Source organism: Wolffia australiana, chromosome 6 (assembly GCF_029677425.1).
Source record: "Wolffia australiana isolate 7733 chromosome 6, ASM2967742v1".
Classification (NCBI taxonomy): Eukaryota; Viridiplantae; Streptophyta; class Magnoliopsida; order Alismatales; family Araceae; genus Wolffia; species Wolffia australiana.
Window position 1 is genome coordinate 8,174,132 of NC_135840.1, and position 17,496 is coordinate 8,191,627.

A 17,496-nucleotide genomic window follows, 5' to 3' on the forward strand; every position below is an offset into this window, starting at 1 on the left:
ATAGTTTTATTAAATACATGTATTAAAATAAAATGAAATAGTTACATCTACACTTATTTGGAAAATATAACGATGAACATGAATGGCGCCCAAAAAACCATTGCTTTGAAATATTGCATGTTTCTGTGTGGGATGGTCAGGATCATGAATAATTTCAACAGTATTTAGCAGTAAATATAACTAATAAAAAATAGACTTTCATGACATCTGTTAAATAATATATATGGCACATGAAGGGACAAATACAAATAGTGTCAATCCTAGGAATGACATGTCCCGGATGAAACTGTGCAGCATCGTTCATAATGTCTCCTGTCCCGTCACACATCCCTGGGTTTTGAGAAAATTCGTCACAATTGCATCACACGTCGCCTGCCATCACGTCCCCTCTTCCTTCCGTCATCGGACGACATCCTTGTCATATGGATCACATGAGCAAATTATTTTGTATGGTTAAATCTTACTGTCTCCCAGTGTCTCTCTCTCTCTGTCATTCTCTCTCTCTTGTTCTCCTTTTCTCTCCCTCACATTCTCTAGCTTGGTCTCCTTTTCTCTCTCACACATTCTCTCTCTCTCTTGGTCTCCTTTTATCTCTCTCACATTCTCTCTCTTGGTCTCCTTTTCTCTCTCTCTCTCTCATTCTCTCTCTCTTGGTCTCCTTTTATCTCTCTCACATTCTCTCTCTTGGTCTCCTTTTCTCTCTCTCTCTCTCTCTCTCTTTCTCTCTCTCTTGGTCTCCTTTTCTCTCTCACACATTCTCTCTCTTGATCTCCTTTTATCTCTCTCTCTCTCTCATTCTCTCTCTCTTGGTCTCCTTTTATCTCTCACACATTCTCTCTCTCTCTTGGTCTCCTTTTCTCTCTCTCTCTCTCTCATTCTCTCTCTCTCTTGCTTTCCTTTTCTCTCACACATTCTCTCTCTCTTGGTCTCCTTTTATCTCTCGCACATTCTCTCTCTTTGTCTCCTTTTCTCTCTCTCTCTCTCATTCTCTCTCTCTTGGTCTCCTTTTATCTCTCACACATTCTCTCTCTCTCTTTCTCTCTTTTTCTCTCTCTCTCTCATTCTCTCTCTCTCTTGCTTTCCTTTTCTCTCACACATTCTCTCTCTCTTGGTCTCCTTTTATCTCTCGCACATTCTCTCTCTTTGTCTCCTTTTCTCTCTCTCTCTCATTCTCTCTCTCTTGGTCTCCTTTTATCTCTCACACATTCTCTCTCTTGGTCTCCTTTTCTCTCTCTCTCTCTCTCATTCTCTCTCTCTTTCTCTCCTTTTCTCTCACTCTCATTCTCTCTCTCAGCCTCTTTTTTCTCTCTCTCACTCCCTAGGTCTCTTTCATTCTCTCTCTCTTGATCTCTTTCTTTCCTTCTCTCATTGGTCTTCTTCTACCTTTCTCTCTCATTGCTCCTTTTCTTTCTCTCTCTCTCATTGGTCTTCTTCTACCTCTCTCATTCTCTCTCTCTTGGTCTCTTTCTTTCCTTCTCTCATTGGTCTCCTTATCTCTCTCTCTCTCATACAGTCGTCCTCGCTCTGGATGACGTAACGGATGACGTTTGCCGACATGAACGAGCTATATAAACGTTGCTGAGCTCAACTAAGAGCTCATTCAGATTGACAAGTCCCATTCTTTCTCGAATAATTGCAAGAAAGATTTCAATTCCTGTCGCGCGCCAGTTTCTACTCCAGTTCGAGTTTGGATTTCGATAAGGCCAGCAAGAACGAGCGAAAATGGAGGCGCGTTCTCCACTGGCGTTGTTTCCCACCCGCGAAGCAAGAAATCGTCGAAGATGTAAGCCAATGTTGAGAAATCTCCCCCCAATTTGCTCCATTTCATCTCTTTTCGGTCGTTCTCCCGATTATTCCAAGCCCAAACCAAGATCGAACCCTCCCCCGACCGATAGAAGGTTTGAATTCGCCATTGACATGGAGGAAATCGCCGAAAACGCGTCGGCGAAGCTTAGGAGGATCCGAAGATCCACCGAGGGACGGCTCCGCAGGTACATTTCCTCTGGTAAGGAGGCTTTCCACGATCTTCGGACGTCGGTTAGGGTTGAAGGCGATCGAAGAATCGTCTTCTCCTGCGAAAAATCGTCTATACTTTTCTTGGCGGATTTTGTGCTTTGGAGTATCGTCGCGGTCGTGTCTGCTCGAGTGATGATCTGGTCGATGACATGGTTGAGGAGGACTTGGGGATTTGGAAATTGGGTGGTGGTTAGAAGGGACCGCAGTCTTGGTGGAAGAGAGGTTGTTGTGGGGAGGCGACAGAAGGGGTTGGAGACGACTTGGAGGAGAGAAGGTCGATTAGCTAATCCTTTGTCCCCTGTTAACGAGAAAGAGAGAAGAAAGACTGTGCCCACAGTGGTGAGGGTCGTCCCTGAAGAGAATTTGCCAGAATGGTGGCCAGTTCCTGCTTCAAACTCTTCCATGGCCGTGCTTAGGAAAGAAGAATTCCAAAGAGAAGCTAATCGACTTGTCCGAGGTCAGCTGATCTCCCTCTCTATGCCTTACTTTCTTCAGTCACTGTTTGATAAAACTCATATTTTTCATAATTGTGTGCGTTTTATGGGTTTTAACTTATTTGTTATGGTGTGATAAACTTAACCCATTAGCTGATTATTTGGAAAGAAAGCATCAAATATATTTCATCAACTTTAGTCAATGGATGCGAGATGTAGTGGTTGCTTCTGCGGAGAAAGCATCTTATTTGTGGTATTTTCCCCTTTTAGAAGCTTGCATGTCAAACTTGGTCCAGCTTTCTTATTCTTCCTTTCCTGCTGCTCCCTGTCGGCAAGGGTTTTGGCCAAAAACAACAGGCTGTTCTATTGGTGGGCATAGGTTGTTTTTAAAAGGCCATACAGAATGAGAGGGGTGGCCCCCATGTCACACTTGAGGGACTTATCTCTGTTACAATCCTGGCTTATGATCATCGATCAAACAATAACTAGAGTATGAGACTTCAAGAAAATGCCGTATATAGTAATATCGTCCAAGAATTCAATCCAAGCAACATCTGAGCAAGAATAGATAGAGATGACATGAAATGAGAAGTAGCAGTGGCCGAGTAGATATCAAGGCCCCGTGAGTTGAGGGAATCCCTCTGCTAGCCAAGAATCCGCAGCTCTGCCTTGGAAATCACAAAAAAAAATCAATGCTCTCACAGTCCCTGGTCTCCTTTATTTGTTGGCTGCCTGCTTCCGCCATCTAAGAATTTGAATCAGCATATGTCTGGATTGCCTCACGTGCTGAATTACACGGTCTCTTCTTTCTATGATAGGTTCTATGGAGAACCTTATCATTACTGGCCTCCCGAAGATCAATTGACCAAGAGCTTGGCAGAATCTTGGAAACTGCCTTTCAACTTCGTCAACATAATACCATGCAGTTTTGTAGTTTGGCAGAATCTTCCATTTGACCAAGAGCTTCCATTTATGCACTGTCCAGACCACAGCCATGAGTTCTCTTTCGTTTGCCTATTTGGATTGAGCTCTGGTTGATAGCACCGTGCTGAAATAAGCTATGGTTGAGCGTACTGAACTAAAACTGCTGCAATGCCAAAGCCTGAAGCATCTGTCTCCATTATGAACGGCTTGGCGCAATATCATAACTTGAGTACCCGTGTGGTAGCCATTGCAGTTTTCATAGATTTGAATGCTTCTTCAGCTTCAGCCGGTCAGGAAAAAGTATTATTTTTAAGTAGAGAGTGAGAGGTTGAGCTTTCGTGGCATATTGTGATAGGATCCTAGAGAGGATCCTCAACCTATGTAGGGGTAGTTTCATCATGCTAGCCCACAGGGTCATTTTAGTCATTTGGCTATTATGTGTTTCCTTTAAATAGGGATGCCCTCCCTTTAGGAGGGGAGGCAGGAAGAAGAAGAAGAATAAATAAGTGTTCTTGTCTCCCATCTCCTCGTCTAGGTCTGGTTTCTCTCTCTCCCTCTACAATCCCCGTCCTTCAAGATCGTCTCTACTTCACTGTCTTCAGGCGGCTTGTTCCCGGCCGATCCCTACCCCCTCAGATCGGCCTTCCCCTGACCAGTTGGGGAGGATCCTATCATATTGTGAGATAAATTTTTTATGATTACTAGTCAGCCCCAAAAAGACCCACAGTTATGGGGTATTTGGTACCGGCCAGTTCTTCATGACATCAATTTTTCCTGTATCCATTGCGTGGTTCAAAAACTGATGGATAAAGAGTACACAGATGATCCATTATAGAAGTCAGCTAGGGAGGAAATTCGATCACATCTCTAGGCCATTGTTACCTCTCGTTTCATCTCATCTCTATCCACTATTCCTTGGATCTTGCTTGGATTGAATTATTGAACGGCACTACTATGTGCAGCATTTTCTTGAAGTTTCATACTTGAGTTATTATTCGGTCTCTGAGCATATGTCAGGATCTTAACAATTTCCCTATGTGGGAAATAAGTCATCTTAAGAGGACAGTGAGCCACGTACTCTCTGGACTCACCTACATAAAAAGAAACAGAAAGGACCACTAATAATATGTGACTCATTAGTAGATTAATAAGATGAAAATATAATATAAACAGGGGACTGTCCAACATTGCACCATCATTTTTTTCTTTAAACCACCAAAACTTTTTGGGGGCTTATGTCACCAGCATATAGAACTTGCCTCTGTTGCATACCATAATTTAGAGGTGTGGCGAACATTGCTTGAGAAATAATGTGCGGCCTTTGAATTTATTTTTATATTTTTCTCATTATGGTCTTTACGTAATATCTGAATTAGTAAAAACATGATGCAATGTTATTATTGTAACAGGTACGTCATCCATTTCCTACTTTTCATTTATCGGCTTTAACTTCTATTTCCCTCAAAAGGCTACACATGGATTTTCCAGCAATCACAGATAATAGAATGAGCGGAAAGGATTATAAAGAAGATGATATGATACAAGTCAGTTTTCCTCCACCTGTTCAGTATCATTTTTTCTACTGTCTTTTATCCAAACCCATCGAGGGCCATGAATATCTCTCAAGTTTATTTGATATCCAGTTGCTCATTTTTATGTTAGATTAGTTTATCGTTTTTGTATTTCAACCAGGTGAGCTTTTACTATTTTTTGTGCATGTCATGGTGAAGACTTATGTGCTGTGGATCAAATTTAATGTAATCTCCGAAGGGTGTGGATCATTGAGTGGAAGGGAGGGATAGGAGAGATATCTATGTAGTGAGGTTGGAGGAGATCAACCCAAAAGGAAAGTCGGCTGAAAATCCAATGAGAATTGGACAGCAACAAAGTAATACTACTTGCCTGGCCTCCTGAGGGAGAGCTACCCCATCTGAATTCAAGCATTCAGGAAGAGGAAGGACTAAAACACCCTTACCAGGGTTGGGCTTCAGTATCATTATGACAGATCCATACACAAAACTGCATGACCTACATATCCGGGTTAAACGTCAATACTCTTTCAGCCTTGAATGTTATTAAACAATTCCCTATCCGTTTATCATAATTTTATGCAAGGTTCTTGGATGGAAGATGATATGGCCTAGGATTGTATCGTTGTTTATCCAATGTAACATGTGAACTTTACTAAATAAACTTTCAAATAGCTTCCGAATAAAGAGGTCTGAACTGTAGTTTTAGAAGAGGAAATGTGAGTGCGGGGAATTGAAAGAAGAGATGAAGGAGGTGCCCGAGGTAAGATTTCATGAGCCGCAAGAGGGATGCGGCTGACGTTTGGGGAAGATCATCTGTGTCATCAAAGGGAGAGGGGTTATGGCAATGAGAGGCAGGGAGAAGGGTAGGAGCCAGAAACTCACGTTTAGTCTTCCCAGCTTTTCCCGAGAAGCCAATGCCTTAAATAGAGAGGATGGTCCTAACCGGGTGGGCATTTCTCATAGCCCAGGCCGGTATTATCTCAGAAGATGGACGGCAGAATGGGACTTGTAGAATGCGACTGAATGTAAGTCCGTTCATTAACTATCTCGGAGTTTTTAATTTCGATCAGTTTCTAGTTGAAGGGATAGATACAACGGACAATCGAACAGAATGGAGGATAATTGTAAATTCTAGGTTAATGAAACAGAAACTGATAACAGAATAGCATGCAGTGGTATGGAAGATGAAAGAGTTCTGTCCACAACTCCTTTCCAGAGGTTAGAATAGATGAATCGGGCCAGATTGGATTTCTTCTATTCCGTTTTCATCCATCCAAAAGCCTTAGTTTATGACCTCTGTACCCGCACTATTAGTATAAGTTTTTAGAACGGTCATATTAGTGTAAGTTTTTCGTGCTTGGTTTCATGAATATCAAAATAGATTTGTAATGAGAGGAAGGATGTGCATGCGACTGAGGGACCAATATGGACAGGAGTGCAGTGTATCCTACCTTACTGGTTTCTAAGATATAGAATGATAATTTTCGAACTCCCAAAAGGTCTGTGATAAAAACGTGGTTGCTTCAGGTTCCATTGCTTTTATCTCTCACAAGAGACTCGGGTGAATCAACTGACTGAAGTAAAACATGATTCTCAAGAAGCAGGTTCTGTCGTTAACAATACCTCAGAATCGGAAAGGCAATATCACAAACCATTCCACAGTTCCTGGCCAACATTTGTGGTGGAGATAGGGTCTGTTTCTATAGAAGGATAGGGGAACCCCATGTAAAAAGGGTTTGGATTTACATTGTAATATTCCCAGGGCGGCAGGACTCCTCCTGTCGCCCTGTTTATTCCTTGCTCTCTCTCTCACTTCTGATTAACATCCAACTCGAGTGGACTTCTTCATGGTATGAGAGCAATTCTGATCTGCGACCTTCAACATTCCTGCTGGCGCCAATGCTCCAGATGCACGCCAGAAAGAATCCATGGGGGATTCTCCACTCCATATGGGTATCTGTGTGGCCTTCCAAAACCCTAACGCAAACGTCTTCCGCACATTTTTTAGCTCATCTCCACGTTCCATACCCAGTTTTATCCTAAGCTCCTGGCTGTTCTGCAGCCAATTCCCATGCTGGCTTCTATTGATTGATGTGCTTGTGGCCCATTGTCAGACTTCCCTAGTTTTTCCCCAGATCGGTTTAATGTGATAGAGAATTTTGGGGTCGATTCTTGAACTTAGGCGATGTATCACCAATGTAAGCCGAGACGTGACATTTCTTTGATGATATTTGAATATCAGGCAATCCCTAGCCCTGTCAGGGGGGTTTCTGTCTTTTGTCCTAGTAATAGTTCCATTTAAATACGTGTAGCCCTCCCCTAAGGAGGTAAGTTTTTGGATTTGTGGAGTTTTCAGACTTCGAATGACAGAATTTGGTCTTGTGATCCTTGCCGGAGGGGGGTTCAGGCATTGATGGGCTCTGTAACCATTGTTATTTCTTTCTCTCTCTATCGTTCCAAGATCATTCCCACATGGAGAACTACCGAAGGTCTCGATCAGAATTCCTTTTTCTCAGCTTTTTTGTCAAAGATAACGACTCTATAAGCCATGGTTTTATTTTAGTCGTACAGAGTTTGTGTACAGCTTCTACGATAATTAACATGAGTTTTATGGTTTGTGATGGCTGCAGTTACGCCAGATATGTAGGACTTCTGGCGTTAAAGTCTCTTTTGACACGGTCAACTCCCGAGATTCATTCTATCGGGCTTCAGTTGAATTTATTTTGAAGGCTTGCTATAGGTACCATCATTTCCCCATGAAATTTCTTTTTAATCTGATTCTTGGGTTCCATCGTATTAAAATTTCTCATGTATGCTGTCTCATTCTATTTGTTTTAACGCTGACATAGAGCTCCAGACCCTACTTCCAAGGTCCAGATCGATGGTGAAAACATTAGAAATTTCATTGCCGGCCTTGCTGGTGACATTGGGATTGGAAATACTCATGCAATACGAATTCTGCGTGGAGCGGTTGCTGCAAAGACACGATCACATGTCTTGCAAGCTTGGGTTAGGCTATAGTCATTCACTAATGTCTTCTCTTATTCCTGAGGGCTTTAATGATTCAATTTAACCAATTTATTTGTTTGGTTGAAGGCTTTAGAGGTTCAGGGGCGTAGACAGGAGGCAGAGGACGAGCTAGGGAAGCTCTGTAGAATATTCTGGATATTTCCTCTCGAAAACCACTCCGTATGCCTCCGCTCCCTTCAAACCATAATTTACTTTTGTTCAGTGCATTTTGAATCATAATTTGGTTTTTGCGAAAAATTGTACATTTCTTCCTAGCCTTTTGTCATGGGAATATTTTGTATTTGGTTGAGTTTAAGATATTGTCAATTTCTAAATGATATCTTTCAGGCTGAGATGGAGATGGTGGCAGTAGGTTTGCAGAAAATCTTGACAATGGAACAGAGGGTTCATCTTTTGAATCTTTTCGGACAAGCCTGTGGCTCAGAGAATCGGATAACGCCAGCAGCAGCCCTCGGTTTGGTATGCGAAATCCCAAGAGAGGAAATGAAGTTAAAACTATGTTATAAATCATATTCAAAGTAAAAAATAGAGAGTAAATGTCTCTGTTAAAAACGCATCAGTGCTTGACAGTTCCTTCTCCTTTTCTTTCAGAACAACCTCACAGAAACAAGACCCAATGGAGACAACAGCATGCGAGTCTGAAGGGCATTGCATGGAGGGCCGACTCCTCATCTTAATTATAACGGTTCTTTCTCTCTCACTCTCAACTGGTTCTCATCTTCATAGTTCCAATGCTCTCCAACATTTTTCCCTGGCGGGTGTCTCTCACTGACATGGCCGGTTCTTAAGAGCCGATCCATCATTTATTTGCTGGAAATCTATGTACAAAAATAGCAAAAACAAGGAATATAAATAGGCAGACTTTCTTTGTCAGTTGACTGGAGCTTCGGCGGCCGGGGCGGGCTTCGGGGAGAGTAGTGGCAGAAGAGCCTTGACAACGATAGTCATGTTGGGCCTGAAGTCTGCCTCATACTGAACGCACAGCGCTGCTACAGCTGCCAGCTGCATATAAGCATGAAACATATCCAAATTAGGAATATTCCAAATTATTGAACTGAGATAGGGAGGAAAAACAGACCTTTGCCACGCCCTTTGGCGGGTACTCTCCTCGAAGTCTTGGGTCAACGCACTGCTTCACCTTATCTTCACTCAGCCTTGGAGTTGCCTGGGAAGAACCAAGCCTTAGAATCAGTACGGCGTTAAGCCAACACCAAAGAAGTACCGGATCCGGTCACTGCACTCACCCATGTGACAAGACTCTGCTGGCCCCTCGGCATCGTGTGGTCCACCGGCTTCCTCCCGGTCAACAGCTCCAGCAAGACGACTCCGAAGCTGTACACATCGCTCTTCATGCTCAGGACACCCGTCATGGCATACCTGTGAAGCACCTGATGAGTGAGAAGGAGACAGCAGAGCCATTTTCCACCTCTGCCCTAACTTGGGACCAACTGTTCATCGAGCACGCTTTCAGGATTTAGGGTTTAGGGTTTAGGGTTTTGGGTTATCTTACTCTGGGGCATGGTAACCAAAGGTGCCGAGGACGCGGGTGGAGTGGAGACGGGTAGCCATGTCGGGGGCCTGGTTGAGGAGGTTGAAGTCGGCGATCTTGGCCTGGAAGTTCTCAAAGAGAAGGACGTTGCTGGATCTGATGTCTTTGTGGATGGTCGGTGTGGCAGCCTTCTCGTGGAGGTACTCGAGGCCTCGTGCCGCGTCCACCGCAATCCTTACTCGTTGCATCCAGTCCAGTGCTGGCCCTGGTTGCGACCCTTGTACCCCTTTCCGCCCTAACAGGATGAGGGTAGAGAGGGGAAATTTGGAATCACTTAGTATGACTTTGACTTAGGCCAAGTAGATAGATAGATAGATAGATAGATAGATAGAGAGAGAGATAACAGACCATGGGGTACTTCATGAACAAACAGAGAGAGAAAACTGAAGTTGACATCAAAATATATGTTGATAAAATAGGCATATAGAAGCATACGAGGATGACAACAACAAAACAGGAGAATTTCCAGAAGCTGTGAACATTTTCCTGATATTGACTGACGGATAAAGGGAGATGACACAAGCAGAACATTGCATTTCAGAATATATAAACCCTTTTTCTAGAAAGTGTATATAAATATATATATGCCTATAAAAAGACCCAGAGAGAGAGAGAGAGAGAGGAACTTTCTACTAACAGAAAAATGGAAGCTTAGTAGACTCAGAAACAACGTTCATTACCATGTAAAATATCATGAAGAGAGCCCATTGTGGCATATTCATAAGCTAGCAGCCGATTATTCCCTTCAACGCAGTAACCCAGCAGCTGGACGAAATTCTCATGCTTCAGCTTTGACACCTTGGCGACCTAATTCATCAACAAGTAGGGGGAGGGATTAAAAACCGACTATTAAAATTGTCAATGAATTGCATGATGTCACCCTTGTATGAGATGATTCAAAACCTGGATTAGGAACTCATTGTTGGGTTCGGGTTCGGAAGAAGCATCAAGTTTCTTGACTGCAAAATCTTTTCCATCCTCATAAGAAGCGTAGTACACCCTGCCGTATGAACCTTCCCCAATGAGGCATTTTGAACCAAAATTATCAGTCTTTTCAACCAGTTCTTCGAAAGGTATGGCCGGGACTTCGATGATGGGCAACTCCACTGACTGCGTCGCCGTATTGGCCGCAGTACTAGGCTTTGAGTTCTTCATGTGCCCTGAATATTGCACACGTATGAATCTTTTTTTTTTTGTTTTTTTTTTTAACAATAAAGAAGATCACCCAGCTTTGTGAACCTCCGTACACATGGACAGGAGGGATCTAGGCCAAAAACAAATTGCACACGTATGAATCATAATGACAGAGGGAAAGAAGAATCGAAAGATCTAACAGTGGCTGGAGATCATTGGATCTCAAAAACCAGAGAAGTACCAGGAATACAAGATATCATCTCATTAATGAACAAGAAGCCAAATGTTGGTGTACTCAGAAAAAATAAATCCAAAATAATGGGCTGATTCCAGTCTCAACAAATCGTATATGTGGATTGGTGGCAAATTCTAATAAAGTCATCAGTTGTAGAACACATTTTGTTAGTCCAGATATTAATAAAAGGCGACCTTAGAGACATGAGTAAAAAATACCTGGTGCTCCATCTTCCTCAAATACATCCAAACCATCAATAATGAACTTATTTCCAGGGATCATAGGTGTTCTAGAAATCTATCCCAACCATCAATCAAGAACTACCTCACTGGAAATAACCTCTTCCAAAGGGTTTTTGTATATTGGTAAACAAAGTATTAGTGAGATGAATGACAAATGAGCCCAAAAAAACCTCCTACTTCCTCTATTCATGCACATTATTCAGCTGAAAATGACTCAATAAGAAATATCTAAAAGTGATGAATTGAAAAAATATAGATTCCTCAGAATCTTAATCAGTTTTCAATCAAAGTCGACTACGAAGTTATCACAGGATGCAATGGCAATAACAATAAAATTGTCATAAACTATACCATCGGCAGGATTGGTTTCATTAGGTCGGTAAACATCATCTGATTTAGAAGAACAGCAAAACCAACGCAGAGCTCTGTCTCTCTTCGTCGTCTTTTCACCGAAGCGACGTCCCATGTTTACCAAATGAAGAGGCTCAATGTGTTCTCACTGTCAATGAATCAACATACGAAGTTAAAGAAACCATGCGTTCAAAACTCAAGTTTTAATTCATGAAAGAAATGTTTAATGAAAAAATTGACCAATATAATCCATTTCCGAAAATTAAAAAACTCAAGACAAGGGAAGAAATCGAAAAAAGGAAAAAACTTCAACTTGGCATGAGAAGGAAAAATGAATTTAATAGATAACTTGAAAGATTCATGGTCTCCATGTAGAAAAAGGATTCTTGCAGTGGATCAAAGAGAAAATATTACAAGACTGAAGTTTTCTGTCATGAAATAGAAGTTAAAGGGAGACAAAAACTGACCGTGATAACCGTTTCCGACGATTCAAAAAACTGAAAAGAGGGACCAAAAAAAACACAAATTTACATAAAACGGAAGAACTTATTACATAATTTGAAGGGTTCAAGGCATACAAATCCAAAAAAGGTTCTCCCTGTGGAACAGAGAAGATAAAACAAAGAGGCAATTCTGCTGCCCAACATCCCAAACAGCAGGCGCACACACAAATAAATCCCGATTCAAACCTTTGCAAAAATATATTTCTATGATACGGCAACAAAGATCCATCAAAAGAGCATGAAAATTCCACGCACCAATCCGAGAGCGAGAGTGGCAGCACAGCAAACAGAATCAAATGAGAGAGAGATGGAGATGGAGAGATCTTGAGGAGAATGCTTGGCACTTGGCGGATTACAAAAGCCGTGCCCAACGAATGGAAGTTGAGCCCAACAACGGGGAGGATTGGGCGAGGAAGAAAAACAATACCCAACTCACATCCCCGCAAGATTTACCTGGAATCATGGGTGGACAGCGACGCCGATTGAAACTTTCCCTTGGCGGGGCAAAAGAGATTAAAACCACTTCTGAGCACGGGAAAAAGAAGAGATGGCGAAGAGGAGGTGGCCACGGGCTTCTGCGGAGGGCACGAAGGCGAGCTGGACTTCCCCTTTCGCCGGTTGACGCGGTTTCTCTCTCGGGCCGTTTGAGCGAGTAAATATGACGTCTTTGAAAAGCTACAAAACCGTGAAATTTTCCGTTTTTGTAGAGAGATTTTGGGCTCAGAGACAGGAAAGCTGTAGCCCATCCAACCCATCTAAAAGCTATTCATATTTATTATTTGCAAAAACACGGTGCCGGGTAGGACCAATCCAAGGGTTGTCTCGTAGCCTGATCCAGCCGTGCCAGGGGAAGGTTTATATAGGGAAAGGTTTAGTGTTTTCAAGAGTTTTTACGCGTGGAGCCAGTGTACATATCCTAATTACTCACTGACCCCACTTGCCCACGCCCGCAACACAGTAAAGAGATACGATAAAAAAACCTTGGCAGGTCAGTGGGGAGTCACCGGTTGTTCTCGTCTCCCTCGGACTTTGTGCTGGCATCTATGAGGGCCGTACTCGTAGCTCGATCAAGCCGTGCCAGGGGAAGGTTTACATTTTGAAAGGTTTAGTGTTTGCAAGAGTTTTTAGGCGTGGAGCGAGTGCACATATCCTAATTACTCACTCGCCCCACTCGCCTTCGCCTGCAAAACAGTAAAGAGATACGATAACAAGACCTCAGCAGGTCAGTGTGGAGTCATTGGTTGTTCTTGTCTCCCTCGGACTCGGTGATGACATCTATGATGGATGTCATTCTCTAATATGAATTTATATGAAACTGAATGTGAAATGGAGAGATGGGAAGGAATGCTGAATTGATAATGTGGAATTAAGGACCCCTCTTTAGATCGTCAAAGCTTATGGATATCATGTTTGATGTCAGAAGGTGTTGGTTCACTTTTGTTTTTAGCCATTTATTTTTAAAGCACAAATGATATCTACTGACAAAGAGGAGAATAATACATCAATTATACTTTTGACAGTGGCTATCTAGATAGAATCAAAATATTTGTGCAAAAAATGCAAAGTTCTGGTTTGTATAAATTCAACTTATGTACTTGCACAGCACCATAAACATTTTTAAGTCATCATAGAGAATATGATTATAAAGTTACCGAAGGCAGAACATGGCTTTCAAAGTAGAGATTATTTAACGAAAAAAATTTCAAACATGTAGAAAGAAATGGACACTTTTATCCTATTCATCTTCAATCTATCATTTAATAACTACAAAAAAATTCAAACTCTAGTTTGTTGGGAAAGTATGAGCATTGTTTTATTTTGTGTGCTAGGGTAAATTATAGTGAACTTTTGTACGAAGTAGCATGAAATTTATGAACATTTTTTAAATGGTAGTGTACACTCTAAGAAGATTTTCCATAGGGTAGGAGCTTATTGTGGACTTTTCCAAGGTTCAACAAAGTCCCCCAGTATGATATCAAACATGGCACAAATCCATGGCACTAGAACCCAACAACAGTTTCCCCCAATATGACATAGTATGTTGGGCTAATGTTATACTAACCGTTATGCTTAATGTTATATCTAATCCAAAGTACGTGACTCTTAATTTTAAACCATTTGATATAATTAACATTTATATGGTTAAATTTAGGATTTGTATCAATGTAAATGGGGAAAATCCTGGAATTCATATGTGGGAATGCTCTCTACGAATTTTTCTCTGTCCTCCTATTTATGGAGTCAATAGGTCAATTAAATGATATAATATGTTCTAAAAATCTCCATATTCAAAATAGTTACATTAATTCAACATATATACCATAATTCAGAAAAATCTCCACTTCTAGTTTCTCATTATAAATGGACTTTGATTAAATATATATATATTCATCTAGATATTATATATAACAGGTTTCTGAGGATGTTTACTTAAACTTCCCAATGCCCCTATAATATTATGTGTGTGACCCTTAGGCCTATGTATCATTCAAGTTGATAACTTCTATGACCCACTAACAAATATTAGCCAAATTTATTAATTAATTATATCAACATATAGATTAATTATCCAAGGATTAATTTAACCTAAGGAATAGGTTAAGTTTTCCACTCCGTGGGATGCCAAGCTACACCTCATGCTCTAAAAATATTGAAGTGTTCAAGCTCTCTCATGGATCTTTTACTGTTACTGATTACTGTATATGTATAATCCTTTGTCTGCTTGTGATTCCTAAACAACTTAGGGTATGGTTAATCATCAAACCCTAATTTGTCATTTTGGTAGTAATGATACTCACATGGATCATTGGAGAATACCTTCTTTAATATCCTCACTACCCTGGCTAGGGATTTGATTATATTTTCTTCATTGATTCACTCTCCTCCTATATCGATGTGGACGATCCTGTCTTGATCACTCAATCACCGCCATGTACCTCTTACTACATCCGAACTTATACTATGTTGAATCCCATGATTAGAGAATTATAGGTTATTGTCAAAACATAGCCGTTCATCCACGAGATATCCTTGGAGGCTCAAGTTAGTGAATTCCTTATACGACTATGACATGAATTGACATGATTGAGATTTAGGTAAAATACAATTCAGGGATTTATACAGATCAATTCAGCGAACTCTTTATCTAAAGAACACCCACCATTTGCTCTTAGTGTTTACACACTAACAACAACTAGATCAGCCATAATTATCACATAAGTAGGATCATATAGTGCTATTCTATTAAGACAATTTGATCTCCATCTTGATAATCCATCGGATATGCATATTCATAATAAGTATTTAAATATTAGTAATCAATGTATTATGAACTCATTATAACGCAGTAGGTGTATGTATTCGCACATGAATAATAATAATAATAATAAAACGGTTAGGATTGATGGATATTATGTGTATAGATGTTATTGGTGGGATTGACATGACAACCACATACTATCCATCAACCATGTAAATGGTTAGGATCTAGATCCTCTAGGGAGTGTGTAAGCCTTCCTTAGAGTTGGGACCTACGAGTTGATGGATATTAAGAGTTGGGACCTATGACCTACGAGTCTAACGTCATAAGATTTCAAATACTTTGTATCAAATGCTTGAAAATATTTAAATACATGATTTTGTGGACAATATGCTGTCGTCTCAACTTAGTATAAGAGGAAAAAACTTGAGGAAGATGATATAATTGAATCCTTGACTGAAGTAGTGAGAATATAAGAGGCTTTCTCTGCTAATATCCTAATCCATAGTCCTATCTAAAATGAGAGATTAGGTTTTGATAGTTGAGGTTCAAAGAAATATTTTTTTCTATGTTTTTCTAGTAGTGTTGTTAATGGCAGGAAGGCACCATGAAATAATTGATAAACCCCTTTTATATTTTGGAGTATACAATGTAACTTGGCACTTCACATGTTTGTGACTCGACTTATTTATTAGGTTAAATCTATTCATGAAAAATCAATTCATAGTCAAACATATTAAATTAATCAGGCTAGCCAATAAAGAGTTATTCAACTTATTTGAGTCATATGATATGATCCTAGGTACATTGTCCTACAAGATTGCATGCACTCTTGTAGGATTTTATGAAAAAAATCTATTGAAGTAGAAAGGAACCAAATTTATAAATGAGACATACCCATTGAAGTTTATTCTTAGGTTCCCCCTTTTTCTTGAGTTGCCTCCCCACTTGATGTTATTAGGTTGGTAAGAAGATATTCATGGATCTTTAGGAGTAATGATTGAGAAAAAGGCAAGGGAGGCCAGTGAACCGATGATTGCATGTATTTTTAATTTAAGTGACTCTAAAAAGGATAATTTGATAATCGATTGATTTCTCTTTTAGTTTTAAAGGTTTATTTTGATTTATTCCATATGTAAGTGTCATCTTGTACTGTCAATTGTTGAAGAATTTGGAAATATAACTTTTAGTTTAAGTGGATACGTGATGGCCTAAGAAGGGGGGAGAAGGTGAATTAGGTGCTTTAAAATTTGTTCACTTTAATCTAGTTAACTAATCAAAATGTGTTCTGCCTATCGAGGAAATGAGGTAGATGATAGGATAGACTGGATAATTTTTTTATACATATTAGGTTAGTCCTTAATGGTATCCAGACTGAGGTGATGATAAACGCTAACCAAGTTTGTGTGAACACCCCAGTCAAACCACTTGGAACTAAGGCTGAAGAAAAGAAAGCCTTCTTTACTTTAGTTCCTAAAGCCTTCACCTAGTTGGCCCCAAAGTCTAGTATGATCCACTGAAGTCAATATATTTTGTTATTCCAAATAGTCAAAGATATGCAGAATACGAATTAACAAGTGAATACGAATTTTGATTTTCAAATTTCAAATTTGAATATGAATACGAATACGAAGTAACTATATTTTCAAATTTTGATTTTTTCAAGGGTAGTCAATACGAATTAACTAGTGAATATATCTCAATGAAAAATAATCTGAATAATTAATAAATTATAACAAGATGTTTTGATATACCTTACTTTTACATGTCTCCTGATTATTTTCTTACTTATTTTTACCTATATCATTTCTTCTATAGAGATGTATATTTATTCTTTCCCAATATCCAGTTCAGCAACAATTCAAGACTTGCAAAAATTAAGATTTTTCATTTGGGATCTCATTGGAGCATTTGTGGATGTTTCCTCCTCTTTTGCATGTAACTTTGAAAATATTGGACAATTTTTTTTGGATGGACTACACATGGAATCATGAGAGCCTTTTATAATGACCAAAAAATAATTTTGTGATGATTTTTTAGTGAATATATCATAAATCATTCCTCACGTTGGCTACTTATTTTTCTCCATGACTATCCAATGCTCTAATTTATTCCCCTGTAACAGTTTCATTACTATGTCAAATGATACAATTCTATATGATATGTCTTCGCCTTAATGTTAGAAATAAAGTGTAAATGTGAAGTCATAGTATTGTTTGTAAATTGTTATAATGCATCAAATGGTATGATTCTAGATCCTATGGATTTTTATGGATTTTAGATATAA

The 17,496-nt window shown here is 40.0% G+C and overlaps 2 protein-coding genes across 3 annotated transcripts; one reads left to right on the top strand and one right to left on the bottom strand.

The window, feature by feature from the left end:
- Positions 1 to 1,586: 1,586 nt before the first annotated feature.
- On the top strand, positions 1,587 to 8,809 carry LOC144704214 (phosphoribosylformylglycinamidine synthase). The gene is made up of 7 exons (XM_078576540.1): positions 1,587 to 2,473; positions 4,863 to 4,918; positions 7,537 to 7,646; positions 7,756 to 7,915; positions 8,003 to 8,095; positions 8,264 to 8,395; positions 8,528 to 8,809. The coding sequence occupies exons 1-7, from the start codon at positions 1,723 to 1,725 to the stop codon at positions 8,576 to 8,578; spliced, it is 1,353 nt and encodes a 450-aa protein (XP_078432666.1). The 5' UTR covers positions 1,587 to 1,722; the 3' UTR covers positions 8,579 to 8,809.
- LOC144704215 (Protein kinase superfamily protein) lies at positions 8,718 to 12,631 on the bottom strand. Of its 2 annotated transcripts, none has more exons than XM_078576541.1 (8): positions 12,404 to 12,631; positions 11,448 to 11,595; positions 10,389 to 10,645; positions 10,166 to 10,292; positions 9,447 to 9,720; positions 9,181 to 9,313; positions 9,015 to 9,101; positions 8,718 to 8,938 (listed from the first exon to the last, which is right to left on the bottom strand). In XM_078576541.1, the coding sequence occupies exons 2-8, from the start codon at positions 11,560 to 11,562 to the stop codon at positions 8,807 to 8,809; spliced, it is 1,125 nt and encodes a 374-aa protein (XP_078432667.1). In that variant the 5' UTR covers positions 11,563 to 11,595; positions 12,404 to 12,631; the 3' UTR covers positions 8,718 to 8,806. The 2 variants fall into 2 exon arrangements, with proteins under 2 accessions (XP_078432667.1, XP_078432668.1); XM_078576542.1 differs by lacking the exon at positions 12,404 to 12,631 and adding an exon at positions 12,206 to 12,374.
- Positions 12,632 to 17,496: the final 4,865 nt, after the last annotated feature.

What these genes read in the sequence shown, in the direction of transcription:
- LOC144704214 (XM_078576540.1), top strand. Translation starts at nt 1,723, where the DNA reads ATGGAGGCGCGTTCTCCACTGGCGTTGTTTCCCACCCGCGAAGCAAGA. An exon ending in ATTTTGAAGGCTTGCTATAG is followed by an intron (nt 7,647 to 7,755) that starts GTACCATCATTT and finishes ACGCTGACATAG; the next exon opens with AGCTCCAGACCCTACTTCCA. An exon ending in CAGCAGCAGCCCTCGGTTTG is followed by an intron (nt 8,396 to 8,527) that starts GTATGCGAAATC and finishes CTTTTCTTTCAG; the next exon opens with AACAACCTCACAGAAACAAG.
- LOC144704215 (XM_078576541.1), bottom strand. Translation starts at nt 11,562, where the DNA reads ATGGGACGTCGCTTCGGTGAAAAGACGACGAAGAGAGACAGAGCTCTG. An exon ending in TCTTCATGATATTTTACATG is followed by an intron (nt 9,721 to 10,165) that starts GTAATGAACGTT and finishes TCATCCTGTTAG; the next exon opens with GGCGGAAAGGGGTACAAGGG. An exon ending in AGCAGAGTCTTGTCACATGG is followed by an intron (nt 9,102 to 9,180) that starts GTGAGTGCAGTG and finishes GGTTCTTCCCAG; the next exon opens with GCAACTCCAAGGCTGAGTGA.